Source organism: Engraulis encrasicolus, chromosome 15 (genome assembly GCF_034702125.1).
Source record: "Engraulis encrasicolus isolate BLACKSEA-1 chromosome 15, IST_EnEncr_1.0, whole genome shotgun sequence".
Lineage (NCBI taxonomy): Eukaryota > Metazoa > Chordata > Actinopteri > Clupeiformes > Engraulidae > Engraulis > Engraulis encrasicolus.
Window position 1 is genome coordinate 7,227,032 of NC_085871.1, and position 25,992 is coordinate 7,253,023.

Sequence of the window (25,992 nt, forward strand, 5' to 3'; positions counted from 1 at the left end):
AAAGTGATTTCTACGAAGCGATGCACAGCTTAGATGCTACTACAGTATTTCACTGGTAGAAAGCACTGCTTCGGACCATTCTTTTGGGGAAAAGTAAACATCATACACACATACCTTGTATTTTATAAATATGAACAGTTTTCTTATGTTGCATTAAATAAATAAATCCTTGCTTCAACTCAGGGGCAAACGCACATGGCAGACTACTCATGACGCCATCTCTTGCAGCTGTTGTCTTGAGTTCAAGTATGCAACAATACCACATGATACAAAGAATACTGATACAATAATGTTTAAGATTATTAACATTATCCAGGTACCATGTTGGAAAAGAAGTGTTTTTCCCCTTTCACATTTTATGCCTTCGATCCTCAGTTATCAATCATTAATAACTTGAGAGCAAAGATCCCTTCATGTTCAAAAACATTTTGAAGCCATTCCAGGCCTTAGATGTTACAGAAGCTGCAGGTACGGCACAGGGGTGTATTTCTCAAAAGCATAGTTGCTAATTATGTTAGCTACTTTGTTGGTTGCAATGCAACCTCCCATTGCTAACTACCCAAGTTGCTAACTACTAACAACTACGCTGTCGAAAAATGCACCCCAGTACAGTACATCGCCATCATTCATCTTTCTCAGGAGCCGTTGGAGCACTGACCTCCTGCGGGCCAGTGCAACCGTGGTGCAGTATCGCTTAACAGACAGGACAGGGGCAGCTTTTCCTTTCCGCCATCTCCACTAATTAGATGTAGTCTTGCAGAGGGGGCAGGCAGCGGGAGGGAGAGATTAATGCAACCAACCTCACACTCACTCTCACTCACACGAGCTCATTTCATCTGCACCTGTTAGTCCTCATCAAACATTTACATCTTCTCTCTGCCCCCTTCATGGGTACACGCATACATGCACACATGCATACGCATATGCACGCAAGCGCACACGCACACACACCTTGAAATTGGTATTTGGCAAGACTATAAATGCCTCACTAGTGAATAGTGTTGGCCTTATTACAGTCAAATGAAGGACATTTCTCTCATGTGAATAGACACAATTGCAAAGTGGAGGAGACGCGCTGACTCACACTATCGCCTTCTAATTAATACAGTTCTTAACTGGCTGAATCCCACATAAAACATAGATGAGTGAATGAAGCGAAGGACAGCACTCTTCAGATTTCTCTTTGTTTATCCACCTACGAACGCTTCGGGCAGAGCTCTTCTTCAGTGTGTAAAGGCAATGAATGGCGATCGCCATTACATGCTGAAAAAGGGCTCTGCGCAAAACACTCGTAGGCGAAAAAACAAAGAAAAATCTGAATAGTGCCGTTCTTCGCTTCATTCACTATACACTCATACACACGCACACACGTGAGTGCACAAACACGCACACACACTGTAGTCTGAGGTAATTATAGCAAATCAACAATCCAACAATCCAAATCGACAATTTCAACAGACTCTTCAGAACTCAGTACTCTTCAGAACAACAACAAAAAAATAAAGTCTACACTGATTCAAATGTGCTTTTATGTATAAATACATATACTTATATACTGTATATGGGGGTTATTTTGTTAAGTAGTAACTTTTGGTAAACTGTACTTTAACCGTTTTTCATTCACCAAAGCCCCTCTCAGACTTGTATAGCCTAGTAGTGCATTTAAATGGATTTGTCTCATCTTCAACAAAAACAAACAATAAGTGCAACAGCAACACTAACGTCTTTACAGATCTTCCTTACTCCTGCATCACCCTCATCTGATCATCCCTTCCCGATTCTAGGGATCACACAAGCCACTGTCTCCAAGTGATCCCCAACAATCCATTTTAGTGTCACAAAAGCCACCGACTGCTACTAACCCCAAACAACCCAGTATACGGTCACAAATGTCACGGTCTTAAGGTCACCCAAAACAATCCAGTCTAGGGTCACAAAAGTCACTGCTAATAACCCCAAACAACCCAGTCTGGGGTCAGACAAGTCACTGTCTTCTTAAGGTTACCACGAACAACCCCGTCTACGATCACAAAAGTCACTGCTAGTGACCCCAAACAACCCATTTCTGGGTCATAAAAGTCACTGTCTTCTTAAGGTAAATCCAAAAAGTCATTCATATCAGCTGTTACACATTTTGCATGAAGGATTCATGACTGTTTCGTCAGACATTCATACCAAACCTTTCATAAACATGGAAGACAAAAGGACAGCAAAAATAAAACGTTATTTTTGTTCTGAACCTCTCCTGATTGCAACCAATCTGAGTGTATGATTCACTCCAGCACAAGGGACAGAATATGGTCTAGCAAATATTGTTCATTCAAATGTTCTGTCCCCTAGCCCTAATGTAAATCCAGTAGGGGTTAGATGATTAAGTGGCATTTGGTATGCAGAAGTGCTGTGCCAAAGGAAGGCTGTGTTTTAGGTTGGTGGACCCACATTATTCACTGACAGGTTAAGGTTTAGAAATGAGTTTTGGTACAGGCACAGTGTAAAAAAGTGCATTTGGACATGCCACGAAATCATCTAGCCCCCATCATTGAGGGTTCAGAACAAAACCTGCAATGCTGCTTTGTTTAACTTTTATTTTGACACGTTGCTTTCCTTCCATCCGCTAAGTTCATGAAGGTGGTATGAATGGGTCATGAAACAATCATGAATGCTTCGTGCTATGTTATTAATGCGTTATGCAGGAACATGGCAAGTAAAGTGTTACGAAAAAACTAATTCTAGCGTCTCAATGACTGCCTTCAAATAACCCAGCCAAACAGCCTATTCTAGGGGTCATTGCCTTCAGGTAACCCCAAACAGCCAATCTGTGTCTCCAAGTAAGCCCAGCTAGTGTGCATACACCATGTGACCCACTGCAGTCATACGACCGGCTGCCTCACGACATGCTGACAGGGGGAGAACGAACAACAGACACAACCAGCTCTTTCAGCCATTAGCAACAGGAACTGTATAGCATCCTATGGAAGTGAAACTGACTCCATGGGAAGACAGTGACTGCAGCAGCAAGCGTCGACAACAAACAACGCAGCTAGCGCTAGCGGGGCTGAACTGAGCTGGGTGACTGCTGCATTTTCATGGGCGAGGGCAAAGGTCTCCCCCTGTGGTGCACTGTAGGTTCCTGGCCTTAAGTAGCTTATGTGTCCCCTCTCCGACCCCCTCATGCTGGAGAATGCACATAAACCTATTAAGGGGGCAGGCAGGCCAGGCAGGCCGTCAGGCTGTCACATGGTGGACACTGACAGGAGGGACAAGCGGGGTGGCTGTGTGTATGTGAGTGAGTTTAAGTGAGTGAGTGCGTGGGAGAGAGAGAGAGAGAGAGAGAGAGAGAGAGAGAGAGAGAGAGAGAGAGAGAGAGAGAGAGAGAGAGAGAGAGAGAGAGAGGGCGAGAGAGAGAGAGAGTGTGATATATGAGTGAGTGAGTGAATGTGTTTGTGGTGAGTGAAAGCGTGAGAGCATGAGAGTAAGAGAGTGAGTGAGTTTGTAGCGAGTGAGTGAGTTTGTAGCGAGTGAGTGAGTGAGCGTAGGAGGGATGGGGAGGGGGTTGTATTTAGTTCTTCCTCCCCTTCCTGAGGCCTGCGGTGGGCCAGTGTTGATGTTGGTGGAGCCCACTTGCCCCCGCTGGTTCAAAGGCGATGGGAGTCAGCAGTGTAATCAGGCAGGCGTGTCCGGCGCCGCACAGCTCTCTTGCCACTCTGCATCGGGTCAATGTGTGCGAATGGGTATTCTGGACACAGCCTGCCCTGCGGCTATGGGTGGGCAGGCATGCATGTGTGCAGTGTGTGTGTGTGTGTGTGTGTGTGTGTGTGTGTGTGTGTGTGTGTGTGTGTGTGTGTGTGTGTGTGTGTGTGTGTGTGTGTGTGTGTGTGTGTGTGTGTGTCATTGTCACAAATTAGGGTAGTGCTTTGCCCCCTCCGAGGTGTGCGTGTGTGTGCGCATGTGCGTGTGTGTGAGTGAAAGAGAGTGAATGCGAGTGTTTCACCATTTGATGTTGTACCCTAAACCGGGGGTAATGTGAATGAGTGAGTTAGACACCAACTAACCATATTAAACTCAGGTCAAATCTGTAACCTATCTGTGTCACCGTCACAAATAAGACTAGTGCTTTGCCCTAACCTGAGAGTCATGTGAATGGGTGAGTGTGAGAGACCATCTACACGTGACCTGAAGAAGGCCGACAGGCCGAAACGTTGTCACATTGAAAACTGTTTATTTAACTTGTGAGTGTGCGGCACCTCTCTCCTTCTACAAATGTGAGAGACCATCTAACCATATTAAACCCAGGCAATGTTTTCAACAGGAAAGGACGAGAAGCCCAATATCAAAGTGGTCTTTCATAGCAACACAACCAGGACCCTGGCATTTAAAATTAGGCATTAAAGAACTTTGCACCATGAGTACAACAATAAACACAGCTTTCAAAAACAAACTTCATTCTTACAGTCATCACTAGTGCTTTGAGTCTGTTTACCTAGTGTTAGGAATCGTGTTCGCAGGTGGAAGGATCAAAGCACAGAGGCAGAGATCTCCTACACTAGCTTTGTTCATCAGCAAAAATATTCATTGGCTTTACATGGCATGCATACAATACCGAACATAGGAGAGCAGAGCAATGCATTCAGTACAGACAGAGATCCAGCTCACTTGTAAGTACACTTGTTTTAAGCTTACATGTATATGTTTAAGTACACAGGACACGATTAAGGCTACAGTACTGTATAGTCTTACAAAGGCACCGTAGAGCTTGATCCACTAACTGGGAGAACATACATTAGCTCTGTGCTGCGTGTGCGTGTGCGTGTGTGTGTAAATAAGCCTATGGCCTACTGAAGAGCGACCACAAAAACATCAGTGGTTACATAGTCACATGTTACATATATTGTCACATGTCCAAATGCAGCACAAGTCCATGGCAAGACCCAACAAGAGGGTGATTACACAATGCAACACACAAGCTTAAGGGAGAATGGCTGCCAATCTTACCTCTTCTAAATAATAATATTGAATAATGATAATCTCATAGCTAAGGGCCATAAATAACAATAACCTCCATCTTCAGGAAAACAGTTGAGCTATTTTGCAACACAGTCTAGAATGCATGACTAATCCCCTTTCCTCTTTTATACATACCATTTAAACAAAATTAAGTTTGAGACTCTTTTATCGCTTGGAGTAAAACTAAATCCAGAAGCACAGTAGCTGTGAAGGTAATGATCACACACACTAACACTGTGACACACATACTCCAGGACACTGACAAAGCCAGTCACACCTAAACACATTAACTTCGATTTACTCATTAACGTCCATTCAGGTTTCATGTGGTTGAGGTTGCTCATGACGCCTAATCCTGTGGGGTCTAGACGCACGTGCTCCAGGTAACCGTCACACATCCCAAGACATAGTAACTTCCATTCACAAGTTACCTTCCACTTCACCTGCTCCAGGTAACTTACACACCTAAACACATTTCAAGACATTGCAACTTCCATTCACAAGTTACCTTCCAATTCACCTGTTCACCAGGTAACCGACACAGTCAGTGACACTGTAACACATTAAAAGCCGGGTCGATTCTCAAAGACCAAAACAATTCTTTAAAACAATCCATTCACAGGTTAAAACTCAGGTCCATTCAGACTTACTGTGGTTGAGGTTGCTCTTGTGACACTTAAGCCGCTCAGCAAAGCCCTCGTAGAGCAGCTCCAGGTGTAGACTGGTGCCCTCCATAGTGGCACATCAGGACCCCCCTGCCTCCGTCCCAGGTGAAGGGGGCGACAATGGCCACACCGCTTGGGTGACTGATGTCAACCCTGCTGCCCCCGAGTGTCTATTCTCCACAGTTACAGTATGTCAACATCAAAGGATACAAAAAGAAAACCCACGGGGGTCCACGGCAACCAGATACCTCGGTCGGACGTAATCCAAAATCCGCCTGTGAACCTCAAATGTTTGCAAAAGGCTAGCCGACGACAATAAGGTAGCCGACGACAATAAGACAAGTATTACTATTTCCCACAACTGTCCGTGTTGGTGCGTTTGCAGAACTGAGTCGCTGCGCTGAACACGTAACAGCTCTGCGTTTTGAGGAAACACAGGGAGGAGCCTTGTGTAGTTCTTGGTAAGTTGATGTGGAATCTGAACAGTGTGTCTCTCTCACTCCCTAGGCCAGAGTGTCCCAACCGTACCCGTGTGATACAGGCGGAGAGGGGGAGAGAGGGCCGGCCGGCCGGCCGAATAAATCCCAGGAGTTGCTTAAGGACTAAGGCCGCTGGGGAATAATCGCACCATGAGATTTTTTTTCCCCCTCAACACGTCAAAGAATAAAGGCTCCATTCAATACCTTAGGGACCTGCACTGTTACTGTGAATGCTTTGTTTCGGCCTGTCTCACACGTTGCGTTTTCCAGCACACTGAGCATGGGGTGCTGTGTGTGCTGTGTGTGCACCTCCAGACATGGGGGGGGGGGGGTGGGGGGGGGGGGGGGGGGGGGGGGGGGGGGGGGGGGGGGGGGGGACACAGATGATAAGTGGTCAAAAAGTGCAGACATGGCAGGATGCAGGGAAATGGCACAGCTGCAGAGGTAGAGTGAGAGGCTACTGTTTGTAGATGTAGACAAAAGTGGCTTTATAAAGTCAATATCCTGCCAAGGCTTTTAGCGCAGGTGAATTCACTAATTGGGTGATTCACCAGGCCAAAAACACTTGCCAAGAAGCAGGTGAGTAGTTTTCGTGACCTGGTTGCAATACAATGTGGGAAGAGTTCAACTATCTGAAGCCAAGAGGCCCATGTCTGCATAAAACTGTATATGCTCACGGATCTGAGGACACTGAGGAAGTTTACTGCTTTAGTCCCCCATGACCACAAAGGCAAAGTCAGGCATGAGAATTTACTTGACTTTGATTATCTATGTATTTACCATTGCTCTGCAACGAACACCAATGCTTGGGAGAGAGAGAGATATGTACGAAAAGCTGAGTTATGACTGAACCCACTGCCCAGAGGGTGAAACATGATATCCTTGGCCCAGGTTGTACCCATAAAATGCCACAACTTCATATTTACGAACTGTATTAAATCTGTGAACTCGTTCAAGCCATCAGTTTCTCTCAAATAATTTTAGACAAATGGTCCACATTTTTTTGCACCAAATTCGAGTTTGGCCAAACAAGAAGCATCGACTGAGAAGCTTTGACTGAATGCCTCATCTTCACAGCATGGCTGAGCGGGGAGAAATGACAGGCAGATGATTCTGAGCCCAGGAGAGGGAATCTGAGCCCTGATCTCCTGTAGATGCTGTTCAAGTTGAGTTATGAAACTTCTCAAATTCCAACAGTGGCACAGTACAGGACAGGGAAGGATGTGCAGATTATTTTAAGACTGTCCATCTCAGAGGTCAAAAGCAGAGCAAAAGACCAATTCCACAAGCACATCCTGTTAGTACAGATCCCATCCTATACTTGAGATCTCCACTTGACAGACGGCATACACAACCAATAATTACACTTCCTGCCCGACTAGGCCATGTGACGCTCATATGAACAACTGTAGAGAGAGAGAGAGAGAGAGAGAGAGAGAGAGAGAGAGAGCGAGAGAGCGAGAGAAAACAGTCTTACATAATCACTTTCATAAATTCATAATCCTTTTCTTCAACCAATTTTCAGTGCGATTTCTTAATCAGACGATCAGAGGAAAAGTCTACACTACCCTTTTTGCTTCCAGACTCATCCAAGGCTCTCCCTGCCACAGTACAACATTGTGGACACAAAAACTCAACTCCCCGAGACACCCTGCCAACTACAGAGACTTTAACAAAAGGCCTTGAGTTTCACAATGATAAACCCCACAGAAGCCAGCACAAGTCCTTGGCTGTGCCACGGAGAGTCTCTGTTGCATGGTAACCGCGCGAGAGAGATTTGCTGGTGTCTGATGAAAAGGGCAAATCACCTCTTACAGAGCAGTTGCCTTCATGCCTTCAGCAAAGGGGTCTGTCTCTCAGTGATACAGGACGTAGGGAATTCAGCTCTTCGTAAGCTGATCAACAGTGCCTAACCCAAAGTAACAGTTTGTCATTATGAAATTGGGACGGAGATCTTTTTTAAAATTACAAATATTGATGCAGGGTCACCAGGTGGAATGAATGTCTTTCCGCTTGTGGAGGACCAGGATACACAGCATCAATAATCACCTGCTTCCGTCCTGCCTGCACTTTCTCTTTCCTACTGTGTGGTTACAGGAAATTGCCACAAACACTCCACCAGTCCTTTGCAGAGTATGTGAGTCAGAGTTGACAGTATTACTTTAGCAGACATTCATTCATTCATTCAGCAGTCATGAACACATTCCGTTTTTCATGGAATATATTCATGCCTTCACTACTATGGAGATGCATAATATAATTTATGCAAGGCTTTACATTCCAAAAATAGAAAGTCTAGCAGCCAATCAGCAGTCAGCGTGAGGCCTTTGTAGGTTGGCGGCCGATTCTTTATGCAAATGACTGTAGCAGCAAATGGCCAAAGGCAGGCCCAACAGTTTTGAAGTTCACATTAAGTTTCCACCCACAAGCAAGTTCCGTAATATATGCATTGGAAACTATCCAGACTCCCCACACTATGTGCAACGGTTTAATGAGTTTGATTAGCCAGGGTATGCTGTAGTAGAGGGTATGCAGTGAGTGGCAGTGGTGGTGAAATATATGTGCACATGTACCATGCAAAAAAGGCCTCTTGTGTTGGAAACAACATTTCTTGTGCGGGGAGTGTGTGAACATTTAACAGAGCTTCGCCGAGTGGACACAACATGCAAAGAGTGGCCATGTAACCTCTCTTCCACCAGGCTGTGTGGTTTAATAGTGGGTCATTAGACGGAGCAGCATCACAAAGCTCAGTCACTGCCCTACAGATTTAGTGCCACTTGACTGGTTCGGGGCCGATTTACGCCACAAGCGAATATACAAGGCGGTCATGCAGCTCATAAATGTTTATCTGAAGTGAAATGATTATGTGCCCGCACATGTTGTGTGTTTAATCGTGAGAATCGCACAGACGTGTGAACAAACTGTTTAGATTAACTGCTAGCGAGATTACGATCTGTGTGGCACTGAGTGGCGCATTTAGCCATAGAGCGCTAGGCTGTTTAGCATGTGTGTTGTTGTCCGAGCAGTGAGCATTGGGGAGCACTGATGGGTCTAATGGCTTATGAGAACCAGGCTTACGCTGGCAACAGTGCAGTGTTTGTTTTCTGGGCTCCACATGGCTCTAATTAGATGAGGTACAATACGGTTGTGGACCGTCATACTGTATATCATAGATTTCACATCATAGGAGGACACAATACAGACTTGTTTGCCTTTTTTTAGTATTGTGCAAGTCTGTATGTCTAAGTGCTCTGTGTAATGTATGCCTCCTGAATGCAAGACAAATTCACTTCGGGGCATAAAGGTTTAGCTCATTCATTCATTCGTTCGACGTTCGTTTTTTTCATTCTTTCACTGTACATACCGCAGAATATTATCAGAGTCACCAAGAGTGACATTAGCAGCAGCCGTCTGGTGTGTGTTGCTACTCCAGTGCAGCAGGACAGATGGGCTAATTACTGCAGACTAAGCCTTTTAAAGGGACAGTGAACTTCAAAGCAAACTGCAGTCTACAGCCAACACAGCTGCTGATGGGCTGTTTGTCAACACGTAAGGACATACGTACTAGTTCAAGGTGGTATACCTACATACTATACTCAGAGGTGGAAAGAGTACTAAAATAGCCTATTGTACTCAAGTACAAGTAGGCTACTGTTACTCTGTTGAAAAGGTACTCAAGTACGAGTTAATTTATCAGTCAAAAAATCTACTCAAGTAAAAGGAAAAAGTAAATCATTTAAAATGTACTTTGAGTAAAAGTAAAAAGTTACTTTTTAACAATCAGCGTTTTCTGCCTCTAGATGTGCAAGGGGTGCACTGGGTTAGAGGAAGAACAGCTAATGTTGATCTCCTCTGAGTTAAGTGAATCTCCATCGTCAGCCTCCGTGTCAGCCATCATCGTTTGAGTGAGAGACAGGTCGCACGCGCCAACTCTTTATTAACTAGGCAAGAATTTTAGAGGGTTTTTTTTAGTTTTTTTTTTACTCAGTAACGCTTGTGCTGTAAAATGTACTGAAGTACATTACTCAAAAGAAAATGTACTTAAGTAAAAGTAAAATTACAAATTTTAAAAAGTAGTTTAAAAAGTACAAGTAAACAAAAAAGCTACTCAATTACAGTAACGCGAGTAAAGTAATTAGTTACTTTCCACCTCTGACTATACTATATATGGACGAAGTCGAAGCCATGACGATTTTTAGGCAATGTATCAAAATGAGGGGTGGACAGCATTGTGTGTCACAAGTGGAGGAAGAAATATCTTCAGAACATTGTGCTCTTCAGACAGAAACAAACAGTGCGATGTGACAGCATGACAAAAAAAAACATCACAAACGTACACACACACAAACAAACACACTCTCCACAGACATGTTCACTATGTTGATGGGTTCTGTATCTGGAGCACAACACTTTATAGAGACGAACAATGTGTGTGTGTGTGTCTGTGTGTGTGTGTGTGTGTGTGTGTGTGTGTGTGTGTGTGTGTGTGTGTGTGTGTGGTTATTTAGCAGAGTGAGTGGGAGTGTTGGCCTACTCTGATGGCCCTGGAGCTTGGCGCTGCGCCATATCGCCCCAGAGCTGTGTCACCATTCCTATATCTGTCACTTCAAAACACCATGACACGCCACCCGACCGACTGATCGGGCCTAAAATAGCATGGCACAAAGAGACCACAGAGATAGAAAGCTATGTTAATGTTGATGCGAATGCTTTTATCCAGAAAGAGGAGGAGAAATAGTACAAATGCAAAACGAGATAGGCTACTAACTAATGAATAATTGATGACATACTGTCACTGCCTACAGACACCACTGGAATGTAAAGCTGTGTGTATGTTGATGAAAATGCTTTTATGTAGCAATGAGAAGGAGAAGCAATATATGAATACAAAACAAATGTGCTAAATTAAATTATTTCTACAGTAATATAATAAATTGAAAGAAAAATGTCTGAACACTTTCTGTTCTTTTGCGGGACTGTGGTGTAATCCGTCTAAGAACAGTAATATGGGTAAAAAATGAAGTGGAAAAAGAAAAACAAGCAAATGCATTCTCTTCCACGCACAGTGGGCCTCCAGTATTGCTGGGAGGGGTAGCCTCTTACTGCAGGTGGTCCGTTGATGGGCCTATTCCCTCTTTTGCGCAAAACACTCAACTGCATCATAACAACATTGCAATGACAATGTAAGGAGTCTTAAGGCCATGATACACGGGGCAACCTTTAGGGCAATGTTGCTGAGCAGTGTTGCCGGGCGATGGTGCAAAGAGCGTTTCCCATTGATATTCGGCAACATTGCTGGTTTCTGAATGTCTTTGATCGCCTCTGGCAACTTTTTGGTACCCGATTAAGACTTAGTCATTACCATTTTGGTGAAAGGTTATAAGAGAGGCTCTGTGTGAAGGGGTTAAACTGCCAAACAGCCACAGGGGGCAGATTGTGCGAAGTGAGGAGCATGCTGGGTGTGCAAAGCTACTGTACAGCGCGGGCACCTAAGACGTTACCCAGATAATCTGCACGAGAGAGCTCAGAGGCAGGGACCTCGTGGCTCGGAGAGATATTTTGAAAACAACACATGGCTGGCTGACTGGCTCGCTCCCTCGTTCGCTCGCTGCTGAGATCCACCAGGCCAACAGCCCTGCGAGAAACTCACGCCCACCACTCTCAATCTGGTGCCTTTTGCTTCCCCAGTCAGCTATGAAAGAAAGCTATTTTAAAACATCTGAGGAGGATGAGAGGGGAGACTGGGAATGAGGAATGAAGAAAAATATTTCAATGTGCATTAGATAGACATCCAACAGTCTCAACCGTGCCTCTAGCCTTCTCACCTGGCAATTCCATGAATGCAATGGACTTTCTCACCTCTAAGGGCTAGTTTAAGTGTGTGATGTTGTGTAAACATTCTGTGTAAAATCAAACGCATTCAACACGACAGCCCTTCGAATATTGCTCACAGGCTGAGAAAGTGTTATGAAATGAATGACCCTTCAAAAGAACAACAACAAGTGGATCCTTTTCCTCTGGTTAATGAGCTCTACTGATGACCTGTGAGCCTGACAGAGTGTGTATGTGAGAGAGAGAGAGAGAGAGAGGGAGAGAGAGAGGGAGAGAGAGAGAGAGAGAGAGAGAGAGAGAGAGAGAGAGAGAGAGAGAGAGAGAGAGAGAGAGGGGAAGAGAGAGAGGCATGTGTAGGCGGTATAATGGGTCAGCTGAGGGCCTTTGAAGATAGTTGGGCCGTTGGAGTTAATAAGGCATGACGGTGAAGCGTTTAGCACCACATAGTATGCACACAACAGCACTCTCACCCTATTAGAGAGTCATACCACCACTACATAAATATGCCATTTACTTGTGTTTAAAAGGTGCTACATGTAACGTGAAAACGCACAACTAGTCATACAATAACCCTCCTACAGTATGTCTACATGTAAAGGAGGATCTCACTTAAAATTCGATCTACAGTTAACCCCTTAGCGCAGAGCCTATGTTATAACCTTACCGTCACCAAAATTGTAATGGCTATGTCTTATTCTGTTACTAACGGCTCTCTGTAATGTCATAGCAATGTTGTTATGATGTACAGTAATTGATTATTTTCAGCAAATAGTGAATAGGCCCGCCGGCGAACCCACCTGCACTAAGAGGCTACAAACCTTTAGCCTGTTGTGCATCCAGGAGGATTTTGCAATGTGTAACATTTAACACAATGGTTTGGTACGAAGCCAAAAAATATCTTACAAAGATGACATTGCTTTGTGTCTGTATTGCTCCTGTTTCTTAGCATGTGCATTGTAGTTGGTCAATCAGCAATGCTTCTGCACAATCATCAGCATAGAAAGTTCATCTTTCAAAAGCCACAATCAATTTAGCTGCTTGATCTCACTTCAGCTTTCATATAACCTTCAGACTTCCTCAGTTGAAGAGGTTTGGGTTTTTTCTGCAGTGTCAAGTGTTCCTGTGTCCCACAACCAGCAGTAGCAGGTGTAGTAGTAGCATCAGCAGCAGAAGCAGCAGGACATGAGCCATAAGCAGCTGCATATTGTACAGTACATCCACCTCCACCTCCACCTCCTGCCTCACGCCTCCTACTTATCTGGCCTGCATCACTGGCTCCACGCAACACCAGGCACCCACCTACACAACACTCCACCCCACCCCACCTACACAACAACGCACCTCACCCCTGGCCGTATTGTACATCTCACCTCCACCGACAGCTAATGGGTTCACACGCTCCACCGCTTTCTCCCTTTCTGCCGAAAGTACATTTACACCGGCCAGATAAAGAAAGGCCCGGGCAAATGCATGCTCAGGACTTTTCATTGCAGCGAAAAGAGAAAACCGTGTTGCAAATTCATTAACAGCACAAAACGTGGACACATTGTGCTTACATGTATAGCTCTCCCTCTCTCTCTCTCTCTCTCTCTCTCTCTCTCTCTCTCTCTCTCTCTCTCTCTCTCTCTCTCTCTCTCTCTCTCTCTCTCTCTCTCTCTCTCTCTCTCTCTCTCTCTCTCTCTCTCTCTCTCTCTCTCTCTCTCTCTCTCTCTCTCTCTCTCTCTCTCTCTCTCTTCCTCTCTGTGTACCACTCAGCCAAGTAAACAAAATACACATCTACATACTCCCAAGTCCCAACATACAGGAACTCTCACCTCCCTGTACACCTGAGAAGGTGGCCTCAGGGTATCTGGGAATGCCAACAAGTCTTCCTGTGAACTCTTATGTTGTGTTATAACCACAGCACACTGAAATAGCATTGGGCCATCATGCTACTACACCAGGGGTAAAGTAGGTCAGCATACAATTAAAGCCTCAAGGCTGGGAGTGACGTGCGGGAGCTGAGCTCCATGGTAATTATAGCCACTACAGCCCAAAGATAGCATTAGGGGTGTGCGGAGCAGCACTGCATTAGAGATAGGTGCTAAAGACAAGCCTGGGCATATCGAAAAGAGAGAGAGAGAGAGAGAGAGAGAGAGAGAGAGAGAGAGAGAGAGAGAGAGAGAGAGAGAGAGAGAGAGAGAGAGAGAGAGAGAGAGAGAGAGAGAGAGAGAATGAAGTAAATGAATGCATTAATCCCCCTGTGTCAAAGCACTACACATTTTTTTGAGCTGGGGTAGCATCAGGGTGTATGGGGCAAACTCCATTTGACTTACTGTAGGTACTACAGTCAGGCCTGGAGATATCAAGAGAGAGGAATAACTTGAACGAATGAATGAGCATTCTGAAAGAGTGAAAAGATGGACACGTCCAGAGGAACAGAAGACCATGTGAGTGGGCTCTGTAGGACAGTAAACCTAAACCCCCCAGAGCAAAAATACCCAGTGTAAGAAAACAAGTCAAAAGAAGGCTACAGCCTATACAATTACCTCTTGAAACCCATGAGTCAGTGAGAGAGAGAGAGTACCTTTCACATCCCTCTTCCCCCAATCACTGGCTGCTTGTCAAAACACACAGCAGCAAGAGCCAAGTACACACGTTTGGGCCATGGGAAAAAGCTCTGGGTCGGTTGGGCCACGTACTCCACATACAGTGTGCAGGATTAAGTCCAACTGCTGAGTGGAAGGGAGTAGAAAGCAGCACAGACATTCCAATGGGGATGGCAAGCCAAGGGGGTGGAGTGGTGACTCTCTAATGCCCAGGGATCGAGCTGCCTATAGGACAGCGGAGGAAGCCCCGCTGTGGGAGCCCCCACAAGCCCTGAAGGCTGAAGCTTGCTGCCGGGTGCTGCCTGCCTGCCTGCCTGCCTGCCTGGGTTACGTAACAGCTGAAGGGGGGTGGGCTCGACGGCTTGCGTCACAATGGGACCGCATTCAACCACTTGCTGTAGAACTCTGCCATCCTTTTGGTAGCATGTGTCTTGTTTTCAGTCTCAATTTATATCAAAATGTGCTGTTTGTTTTGTACAGTCTTCAAGCCAGCTGCCTCACTACTTGCATCACAAAGGATTCTGCGTTCTACTTCGCCTAGCCATACCAGAGCCATATAGAGGCGTGGCTCTTGTTTTCAGTCTCAATTCACATCAAATGTGATGTGAATTGATGTGTTGGCTTTGAAGGTCGTGCCAAAATATAAAGACAAATGTATTGCTTCACTACTTGCGTCACAAGGAACTGTGCTCTACTGCTTAGCCCAGCTATTCTATTGGTACAGTAGCTCGTCTCTTGTTTTCAGCCTCAATTCATATCATATGTGCTCTGCTATTGTCTGCAATCACTTTCAAATAAAAGCCTCGATGCAGGCTTGAGAACCTTGATGCAGCTATATCAAATTGCACTAAACAAGGCTTTTACAAGCAGAAAAAATGTGAGATTGAAACAATCTAGCTCAAGTAACACACCAGAAAATAATAATTGAAATGATTACCGTAACGAGAAAGAATATGTGTGTAGGTTGCCTTTGTGAACATGACAAAAAGGTGGTTGATAGAATAAGAGATACAGTTATTATTGGTACAAGAGACGGTTTGGCAAGAGGTGTGTGAAAATAATGCCTCACGTAAAAAGGAGGTGTGTTTATAGCCAGTCACACATTTATCACAGAAGCTGCAGTGAATCTCTCTGGGAGGAGGACATTGGAAAAGGGCCAACAACACACTACAGTCAAAACATCGTATAGCACAGCACAGTACAGCATAGCATAGCATCGCTTAGAATAGCATAGCATAGCATAGAACACTGATAGCACTGGGTGGAACTGATCCGCTCTCGAGGTTCTGAAGTAACAGTATTGATATTGCTGCAATATTAAATCTTAAAAGGGTAACTTCAGCCAATTTCAACATGCAGTTGTAATGTTCACACTACCCTGGACTAGTCAGTACCTGAGATTGTTTTTTTATATTCAGCCTTTTCCAAGATCCAGGTTATTGTAATGGGAAATGGGGGCAGGTGTTTGTTTACATTTCAGAAAAAAACATCCTGATCTTACCTTTTGGGAAAATATTTGGAGTAGGCCTGAATTTTTAAAATGTAAACAAAAGCTGCCCCCATTAGAATAGCTCAGTTCTCGGAAAGGGCTGAGCCAAAAAATGCATCATCACCGGGTACTGACAAGTCAAGGGTAGCGTGAGCAACACAACAGCATATTGAAATTGGCTGAAGTGGTCCTTTAAGCAGAGACGGTTTAGATCGAGACAGGACAGATGGCGGCCATCTTGTTGACGCCTTCGGAGTGCTATTTCGCGATTAAGTAGACCAGATCTGAGGGTCAATGGGAAAAATGAATGGGGAAACTGAGTATAGGACGGGGAAGAACCCAGCGGTTGTGAAAACCATATGGTTGAAACCACCGTGAAAAACTGATCAATCTAGACTGCTTGGTTGTGTTATACGAGTCAAAACAAAGCTTTTTAAGCCACTTTTCTCACCGTTTTTTTGACAGAGCGCAGGCGCAGTATTTCCGTAACGGCACGAGAGCAACAGCTTTTCACAACTGAGCATGCGCATCATTTCGCGTGCGCCGATGCAGCCAGATGATTGGATCACTGGCACCGCAGCTCAGCAGGCACATTGGCTCTTGTTACCAGAAAGGCGGGAGATGTGCGAGTAGACACCATATTTGCGTTACGAATCTTCACCGTTAATTTCTATGTACGATTACATGGCTGTCCCATCTCACCTTCCTATCAAAATATCTGCTTTAAGGCCATCAGCACATGCTGAATATGATGACCAGTTCACCAGACCGGTTGACCAGTTCTCATCAAATATGAAACATAAATTGTTAACAGCAGACAGTTAAACGCGCAGATGGCAAAACAGCGAGACAACTAGCGTTGCCAACAGTCAATGGAAATAAATACGTGACACTTTTTTGAGGCCGGGTGTCTGTATAGCATATAGCATTTCTTAGATGCAATTTCCTGCATTTTAAAATGCGTTAACGTTCCGTGTCCCATTTCAGCTCAATACGGAACCCGTACTTTTATCTCTAAATATGGGACGATTCAGTATTTCAAGTGACGGTTGGCAACCCTAGACACAACTAACCATATTTCACTTCTACATGTTTTATTTAAATTATTGTGTCTTTATATTACACATGGCAATGCTCAAGTAAGCTAGCCTGGTCCTGACCATCCCATAATACTACCATTTCATTTCGTATTCATGGTCTGGAGGTTGTGTGATCTGACGCGATTGCAGGAAGCTGGAAGTTTGCACTCAAATTTGCAATTCGCTTATTAGCTGTTTTCTGGGGAGGGTTGGCCGGCCAGATCCTGCCTGCCAACATCGCTCCACCGAAAAGAATTACCAGACTAGTACAGAGCCAATCTTTTGGCGGAAGTGCGTAGGATGGCGCGCGAGGCTACAAGTCAGCACTGTAAGTACCGTTTCCAAATTTAAGCAAGCATTTCTCACCACCCACAATGTCTCCATCCATCCAGTCTCTAAATAACTCTTAAATGCGCATACATGAGCAGATCTCAACAACAAGGGTTTTATAATAAAAAAAACACTCACGTAAGAAGTGCTTCTCTAGTAAGGCAATTTCCAGATGACCCTTGACCTCATTCAGGCGATCCAGCTCGCTCCTGTGGTAGTCCTGGAGGGCAGCAGCCATAATGACGGACCCTGAACCAGCCTGCAAACACACACACACACACACACACACACACACACACACACACACACACACACACACACACACACACACACACACACACACACACACACACACACACACACACACACACACACACACACACACACGAGGAGGGGAAAAAAGGAGGGTTCAAGACACTTGAGAACAAAAGAAGGAAACAAACCCACATGAAGTTTCAACAGAAGAATTCCGGACTCACTCTTCAGCCTCTATGAAAAATACACAATGTGCACTTGCTCTCCCCCCTCCTGTCGAGTTAGCAAAGGCAAGACATTTTCAATGGCTGTGTCCTCCCCTTTTGACTGCAGACAAAAAAAACCCGCTTCAGACCCCTCTGCCTAAATGATCTTGGCTAGGCAGCGTTGCTAAGGCTTTCTGTTCCACTGTCAGGTGAGAGAAGAGAATGGAGCGCGGGACACACAGCGGATGCAGGGATGGAGAGAGACAGAAAAGGACAGACAAAGAGAAGAGGAGAGACAGAGAGAGAGAGAGAGATAGGAGAGACAGAGAGAGAGACAAAGGGACGGGATGGGATGGATGGATAGAGAGGTGAGGCAGCAAAAGAACAGGAGCTGCAGGAGCACTGCAAATGAGTGGCACTGCAGAGACACAGAGCGAGCGGACCAGCAGCCACCGCTCCTTAAAGAGACACATACCGCTCGCCACGCCACGCCACGCCACAGCAGCCTCCCCTACACCTCATTCATTCAGCTTTACTCTCTCTCTCCGTCTCTCCCTCTCCCTCTCATTCTTGCTCTCCCTCACTCACACAAGCACACACAACCTCTGCCATACCCCCGACACACACACACACACGCTGACTGCAGTAGCCGCTCCCTGATGCTACCCGTCTGATATTCTGCAGTGTAAATGAATGCACCGTTTCCTGTTTAGCGTGCACACACACGCACGGACGCATACATGCACACACGCAGACACACACGCTTTCTCCTGCTGTCTGTTTGGCTGTGTATCTCGAAAAAAGAAACAGAGCGTGGGAGGGAACATGAAACAGAAGGCTGAGCAGAGGAATGAGTCAAGTAGCATGTATGTATACACTCATTAACTGCAAGGTGGAAAGGGACAGCGGCACCATAACCATCAGCCTCAGGAAGAAACCAAGATCACTCTAGTAAACAGATATCCCTATAAGCTTATTTATTCCCAATAACATCCAAAAGGTTATGCAACATCAGCAGACAACTAGGAAACAGCGATAGCTTTTGGGATAATATTTGGAGAAGGCCTATGTTAAAGAAGGTTTTTAATGAAAACAAAGTCTGCCCCCATTGGAATAGCTCAAATCTTGGAAAGGGCTGAGCCAAAAAATGCAGCATCACCGGGTGCTGACAAGTCAAGTGTAGCGTGAGCAATACAACAGCATATTGAAATTGGCAGAAGTTCTCGTTTAACAATTCTCCTGTCTCCACCGTCTTGTCAAAACCCAAAGATTCAAACAGGGGAAGACCTTGCGTTGTGATTGATTTGCCCGGGCTGGTGCTTGTTTTGACAGTCTTACAGGATCAGGTCTATACCAACTTGTCAGCCTTGGCAACAAGGATTTTTTTTTCAAGTTTACTACGCTACAATCATATTGTATTTCTTAATTGCCCTGGAGCTGATGAATTGAACACTGATTTCAGATGCGAACTTTGTTGAAGTTTGAAATCTGAATCCGATTTTTCCCAATCACTAGCGTTTTGTTGTAAGATGAACAGTAATCTGTGTCATCGCCGGTGACACTTACTACCTCTGCATGTTCGCTGAATGGTTAGTTTGGCTGGAAACCTACGCTATAGTAATGTAGCCTTGCCCCAGAATAGCAGACTCAGATGTGACATGTAGGGAAATGAGAGTTGAGCACAAGCTAATGGATGGCAGGCGAGAGATTAGAGAACTATGAATCAATCAGTTAACAGATCCATGCTTTGCTGCTGGTTAATAATATCCTCATCGCATGAGGGGAAGCAACTCTCATTAGAAGCACTCCAGGGTTGTCAACATTCAAAAATCAAGACTATTAAGGTGTGTGCAGCCATACAAATGAACATGCAACAATTTGAAGACTAACCATGTTTGTTACTCTGTCTCTGTGTGTATGTGTGCGTGTATGTACTGGCACACTAAATGTGTCTGTGTACATCAATTTAGTGTGCACACGTCACGCACACGTCAACATTTTGTGTGTGTGTGTGCGTGTGTGTGTGTGTGTGTGTGTGTGTGTGTGTGTGTGTGTGTGTGTGTGTGTGTGTGTACAACAATCTCAAAGTGGGGGACAAACTGAGATGGAAATAACAACAGTTTGGGAGCATGACTCATCACTCCCCTCCGTTTGAACAGCAGGAATCTACTGTGAAATCAGTCAAATTGTGACAACATGACGGCCTTGGGAAATCAAGGCATCCACAGTCAACAATCACATAACTCTGATGGAAATTACAAGCACATGAGAGGACCAGCAGGATAGCAGAAGAGCATATTGCCTCAGTGTGGCACACATGACAAGCCTACAAACTAGTGTAATATTGCAGTGGTTGAATCAGATAGGAGGTCCAAACACATGACCAGAAATGAAGTATGAACAGTACAATATGAGCTATAGTTCCATATTGACCGATGATAATGATTGGTCCAAATAATGTGTATATACTGATGTGTTTCATCTCAGAATGCATCAAGAAAACAACTGTTTGGCCCAGCAGTGGCTTAGTCCGCTGGGCACTGAACTGCTACGCGGGCGACCCGGGTTCGATTCCCGACCCTCACCCATCTCTCTCTCTTCCACTCATTTCCTGTCCCACTCTTCAATGTCCTGTCTAAATAAAGTTGAAAATTGCCCAGTTTCTTTTTTTAAGAAAAAGAAAATAACTGTTTTAGGCTTGTATATTGGCACTGATAACAAACATTCGGTTTATCTTCAGGTTGATTACATTACTGGATGTTGATTCAATACTAACTTCACATTACGTGCTGCATCTGCAACTATGACAACACAAATTTTAAAATCTAGGTCTCGCCAAAGAGATTGAGAGGCTGTTTGCCTCGTTTATTTGCTTGTGAGGCCTGGAACTGTGGTATAAACACTGAGATGAGGCAGACACTGTTTACAATTAGTCACTTGGCAAGAAAATAAAGATTCCCTTTAGCCAGAGTAATCAAGAAGGAAAGAAAGATTCCCTTAAGCCACAGTTGTCAGACACTGTGTAATTTGCCATACACAAGATTTTGCAGGGTAAGACAACAGACAGCAGGGAGGATTTGGTAGATTTGTATGTGAATTACATTCATGTTGTATTCTCGTTGTGGGAACAATGATGGATGTGTATAGCCATGTTATAGTTTAGTCATGGGCCATAAAAACATGCTCCACCATTTCTTTTTGCAGAAACTCATCATCACATGAAGAAAATATAAAAAAACAATTAATTCTGTCCTTTTCCCTTTATCTTTCAAAGAGTGTTGTTGTTTGAGTCTACTAGCGTTAGCTTTTAGCATAATGGACAGCATTTCAAATGTATGGCATACGCTCAATGCGGTAAGCAGGGCGTTATAGAATATACAGTAACAGTAAGGAATGGGAAGCAAAGTATTCTTGACACTGAAACATTTCAGCATCACTGATTTTAAATGGATTAATCAATTATGCAATCAAATAATAATTAAAGTTCCATTTCTAGTGGCAAAACAAGACAAAAACAGAGAACGTGCTTTTCACTGATCTACATCTACATGATCATATCTAGTATTTTTCAGGTTTTTTATACGTTGTATAACTAAAATGCACTAATTATTGCAACTGTTTTGGAGGCATCAATGGCCACTATAACCTCACCAGGATTACAGACGTTTTACGACTGCCAGTGGGTTACTAGAAACCAGGGCATGATGAGGAGCATTCTAGAGTAGCGAGGACCACTCAACCAATCTCATGATGTAACAGCCAAGGATTAACCAGGGCGGCACACTTTCTAAAACCAACCGTATGTTTGTACCACTGGCCACACACATGCATATGTCCAATCACCATGGTGTCCATGCAGGGCCGCTGACAGGTTTGGCCAGGCCCCGGACAAAGTCGTCTGAAAGGGCCCCCCCGCCCAATAGATACAATGTAACGAGAACCCAATTCTGGGCCCCCTCTCTCCCTGGGCCCAGGACAACTGTTACCTTTATCCCCCCTTGCCGGCACCCCTGTGTCCATGGAACATATGCTCAGGTGCATAGTGCTGACCATACAGAACACAAAGATTAGCTTCCCTTTGTTACTTCAGGCTTGGATGACCACATAAGATGCAGGAAAAAAGACAATTCCCACTATCAAAGCGATAAGACTTTTCTCTGAGCAAATCCCCCTTCCTTTTTTTTTTCTCCCGACGCCACCGCTTGAGTCAGCACTCCTCCTCGCCGGGCATCCCTGGGGTACATTTCTCAAAAGCGTAGTTGTTAGCCTGTTAGCAACTTGGGTAGGTGTCAATGGGAAATTGTGTTGAAAACAAAAAAGTAGCTACTGAAATAAGCAACTATGGTTTCGAGAAATGCACCCCTGACTTGTATAATCTCCCCAGCAGGAACGTGAACATTAGCCAGGTAGACACTTCATGCAAAGAGTTTGGAATTTCTAAGCGGGCATACAATTACTTCCTAGATGGCGAACTGTGTGTGAGAACTTGAGAATCTACTGGGCTTTCCACCCACCAGCTGCACTGACCGAATGCTGCATCCATTTAGGTTTAGTGGTCAAGCAACAAGTTCTTTCAGCCACAGATGATCCCTTCCTCTGTTTGCTGATTGCTAAAATGAAATACAAAGTTGATTGTATGTTTATGCATTATGTTTGCAGTTGACATACTACCAAGGCTGTACAAAATTCAGCATCAAATTAGGAATGACCCATAATCTCGCATTGCATTGTATAACCAAGGTCATCCTGTTCCAATCAGGCCCAGTCAGACCGGGGAAAGAGGTTTACTTGTTGTATGTACATATTACTTTATTATATCATGACAAATTAACACTCAAATTGTGGACAATTAAAATACAAGACTCTACCCCAATCTTGCACATTCTGCATTTAAAAAATGTACGCTTGCTGTTAGTGTGACATATTGCATTTGAAGCAGTTGGCAATTGGCATCCATATGTAAGATGGATGTTAAAAATGCATGTTGCAAAAATTATTCAACATGCATATAAATGCTGGTTAAAAACTATGAAATTCTCACCAATGTGATTAAAACCAAATTGTGTGCATTGCATGTGGTCTGATACAACATGACCTGAGATGGAGAGAAGAGTGATAGCGATATTAATAGAAACTTTCTGAATCCTCCTCCACAATGGATTCCTATACAGTTGCTTCTTGCATAACTGGAGGATAGGACCAGTAGCCTTCAGGAGAAAAAAAGAGATTTTATCCAAGGTCCTACCCACACAGACCTGGCTCAGTGCAAACACAGAAAGCCAAGGCTTCAGAAAACACTGCTTCATGCGAGATCCGTAATAGAGACAACAGAACAGCATGACCACCAAGAGAATATTTTTATGTTTGGGAAATGTCCCGGGTAAACACTGGCGACCATTTTTCATGACATTGCAAACCAGCCATTTGCTAGAAAACCTGGCTCCTGGTCGGATTAATAGAAACAATAATACATAAATAGTACAACATAGGTCCGGGTAGAGAAGGTTCTGAGGTAGTTTATATGTGTTGCTGTTTAATTACATTGTTTTAATTTTTATTTGGCTACAATGCCATAGCAAGTAATGGCATGTCATATAGCCAAATACAAATAAAAAGCAAACAATTGTAACCTTGAGTGCTTCAGATTTTCTCTACCTGGACCAAGTTTGAGAGCCCCTACACTGATGAACACCAAGGAAAAAGACCCAGAAGCACTCGATTTCCACGATTACCTGTTTGTTTTGAAATATTACAATTAAGTATATAGTATTCATTAGCGTTAGAAGACGCTTAAAGTAGAAGTGCTTTAAAAATGATTACATCTGATCTTAAAAAAACATCAACATAGCACCACACATTGGTCATTCAACTTCACAGCTTGATACACAGCCTGCATGACACGTACAACCAACACTTTGGAGTAATCTGCTGTGCTTTCAGACTTCTCTCTTGTCCAAGACTACACTTTACTAAACACTACAATAAATGAAAACACAACAGCTGGCATTCAAGAGAGAAAAAAACTTGGTAGGGTAAAGGAGGGAATGAAAGAGTGAAAGCAGAGATAGTCACATGATGGACAAAGGCAACCTTGAGCCTCTATGTACTCTGTGGATGCCCGGGGTTGCCTTACATCTAAGTGCAGCGCGATTGATGTTTACCATGATGACAGACCAGACAGGCAAATGTCACGGATGTCATGGATATCAGGATCATAAGAAGATAACGTGCCCTATGCAAGGAGAGTTGGGTGCCCCAACATCACAGAATGTAAAGCCTGACCACATAATAACTCTTACCATTTACAGCGATCAGAAACCTTCAACTTCACAGATTACCCGGGTTATGTGCACAGATAGAGAGAACCAATACATGGCAGATCTTGTACTCCTAGAAGTTATGTGATTTAAATGTTTAAATATTTAAATGTTTTAGTTAAACTGCACATTGGAGACTGGTAAAACGCAATTTCAAACTTCTGTGGTAACCTGTTACATGGAGTTTTGACAATAAAGTACACTTGACTTGACCCACTTCTGCAACTAACTGGTAGAGTAAAGAAAAGTATCCTTTAAAATGGCCATGGCATGACTCATTCAACATACATTCAACATACATGGCATTAGACAAAATAATAAACTTTCACGTATAGTGAACGAAGCCATCAAAATTACTGTCTCACCTCAAACCTCCCTATCTGAGCTGTACATTGGTGCAGTGATCAGAAAAGCTGAAATGATGACAGAGGACCTCTCACCCTCTCCATCACTCCTTCCAACTGCTTCCATCAGGTCAACGCTTCAGTATTTCACTAGCACTCAAAAACAGATATAAGAAGTCCTTCATCCCCTCAGCAGTAGCCCTACTCCACAAAAGATGAACAATGACCAGCCTCAACATACATGTATTGTCTTGTCTTATTATGTCCTATTTTGTCAAGTCGTGTCTAATGTCTGTGAGAATGAGCCACACCAAAGACAATTTTCTGTTTCATGTGTTACAGACAATAAAGCTTTTATCTTATCTTCTCTTACTCACAGGGTCTCGTATGTCCTCCATGTCTCTGAGGGTAGAGGAAGACCTGGGTTTGATTATTAGGTCATCGCTGCCTTCTGTGTCAGAGGTGTTGGGGGACTCCACTAGATCCAGGAACTCATCGCGCTTCGGACCTCGGAATCGGATTTTATCCAGCCGCTTGAGCATGTTCAATAGAGCAACCTTTGGGTTCACCTCAACATGGCGTATGGAAACCCTGAAAAGATGGGCGAGACGAAGAAAAAAAGAAAATAGATTGCTTTCACGTTCAACAAGAGCAACAACAACAAAAACACAATCACACTAACCCATACTGTATTGACGCGTTCAAATAACACATCAGGTCACTATAGTGGAATCTTGAGTTTGGACAGTGTATGTAGAAAAGGATGCCTTGTTAAAAAGTAGAGTATGATTATTTTAGAAAAAGATGCATGTAGGCTATATTTACCACCACCATTGATTTCTAAGTATTGGTTGCTTATGACTTCTCCATGTCCGCCATTTTAAATTCCTTGGCTGCAAAACCTACTAGATCAGACCAGTAAATATTAGTTTATTGCTTCATAAATATAGGTATTCACAATAGGTCAAATTTGTGAATGGGCCGCATATATTTGGAAAATAAACGACTGAAATGGCTACTCTATTTTAAAATAATCATACTTATGATTAGGGATGGGGTATCGGTATCGGTATCGGGTTCAGATATCAACATAATTCAGAGATTGGATCGGAATTTTCCCAAAGTATCGGCATTTTCCTGATACTGACATTGAGTCAAATGCAATATTAATTTGAAATCATAACACTTGCATATTAGTTTTCAGGATGGGATTGTTACTTTTTTACTTGTTGCTTTTTACTTATTAATTGGTTTCCTGTTCTTCTGACTCCCTTTCTGACCAAATAGTCTACTTGGTGATACCTCAAGTTCAAACCCATGCATATATGTGGTTTTGATATTGGATCGGATTAGTATAGGCAGATATCCAAATTTAGATATCGGGATCGGATCGGAAGTGAAAAA

General features: G+C 43.9%; 1 protein-coding gene across 3 annotated transcripts in view; it reads right to left on the bottom strand.

Annotated features, from left to right (window-relative positions):
* gramd4a (GRAM domain containing 4a) overlaps positions 1-25,964 on the bottom strand; it is a 47,071-nt gene extending 21,107 nt beyond the window's left edge. For 2 of the 3 annotated variants that reach the window (XM_063216920.1, XM_063216919.1), the window contains exons 1-2: positions 24,966-25,964; positions 17,605-17,725 (exon numbers count right to left, since the gene is read on the bottom strand). In XM_063216920.1, coding sequence (XP_063072990.1) covers positions 17,605-17,725; positions 24,966-25,130 — 286 coding nt within the window. In that variant the 5' untranslated portion in view covers positions 25,131-25,964. Of the gene's footprint in view, positions 1-5,654; positions 6,408-17,604; positions 17,726-24,965 lie in introns of those variants that run through there. The other variant, XM_063216921.1, reaches the window with a different exon arrangement.
* Between the last annotated feature and the right edge of the window lie 28 nt (positions 25,965-25,992).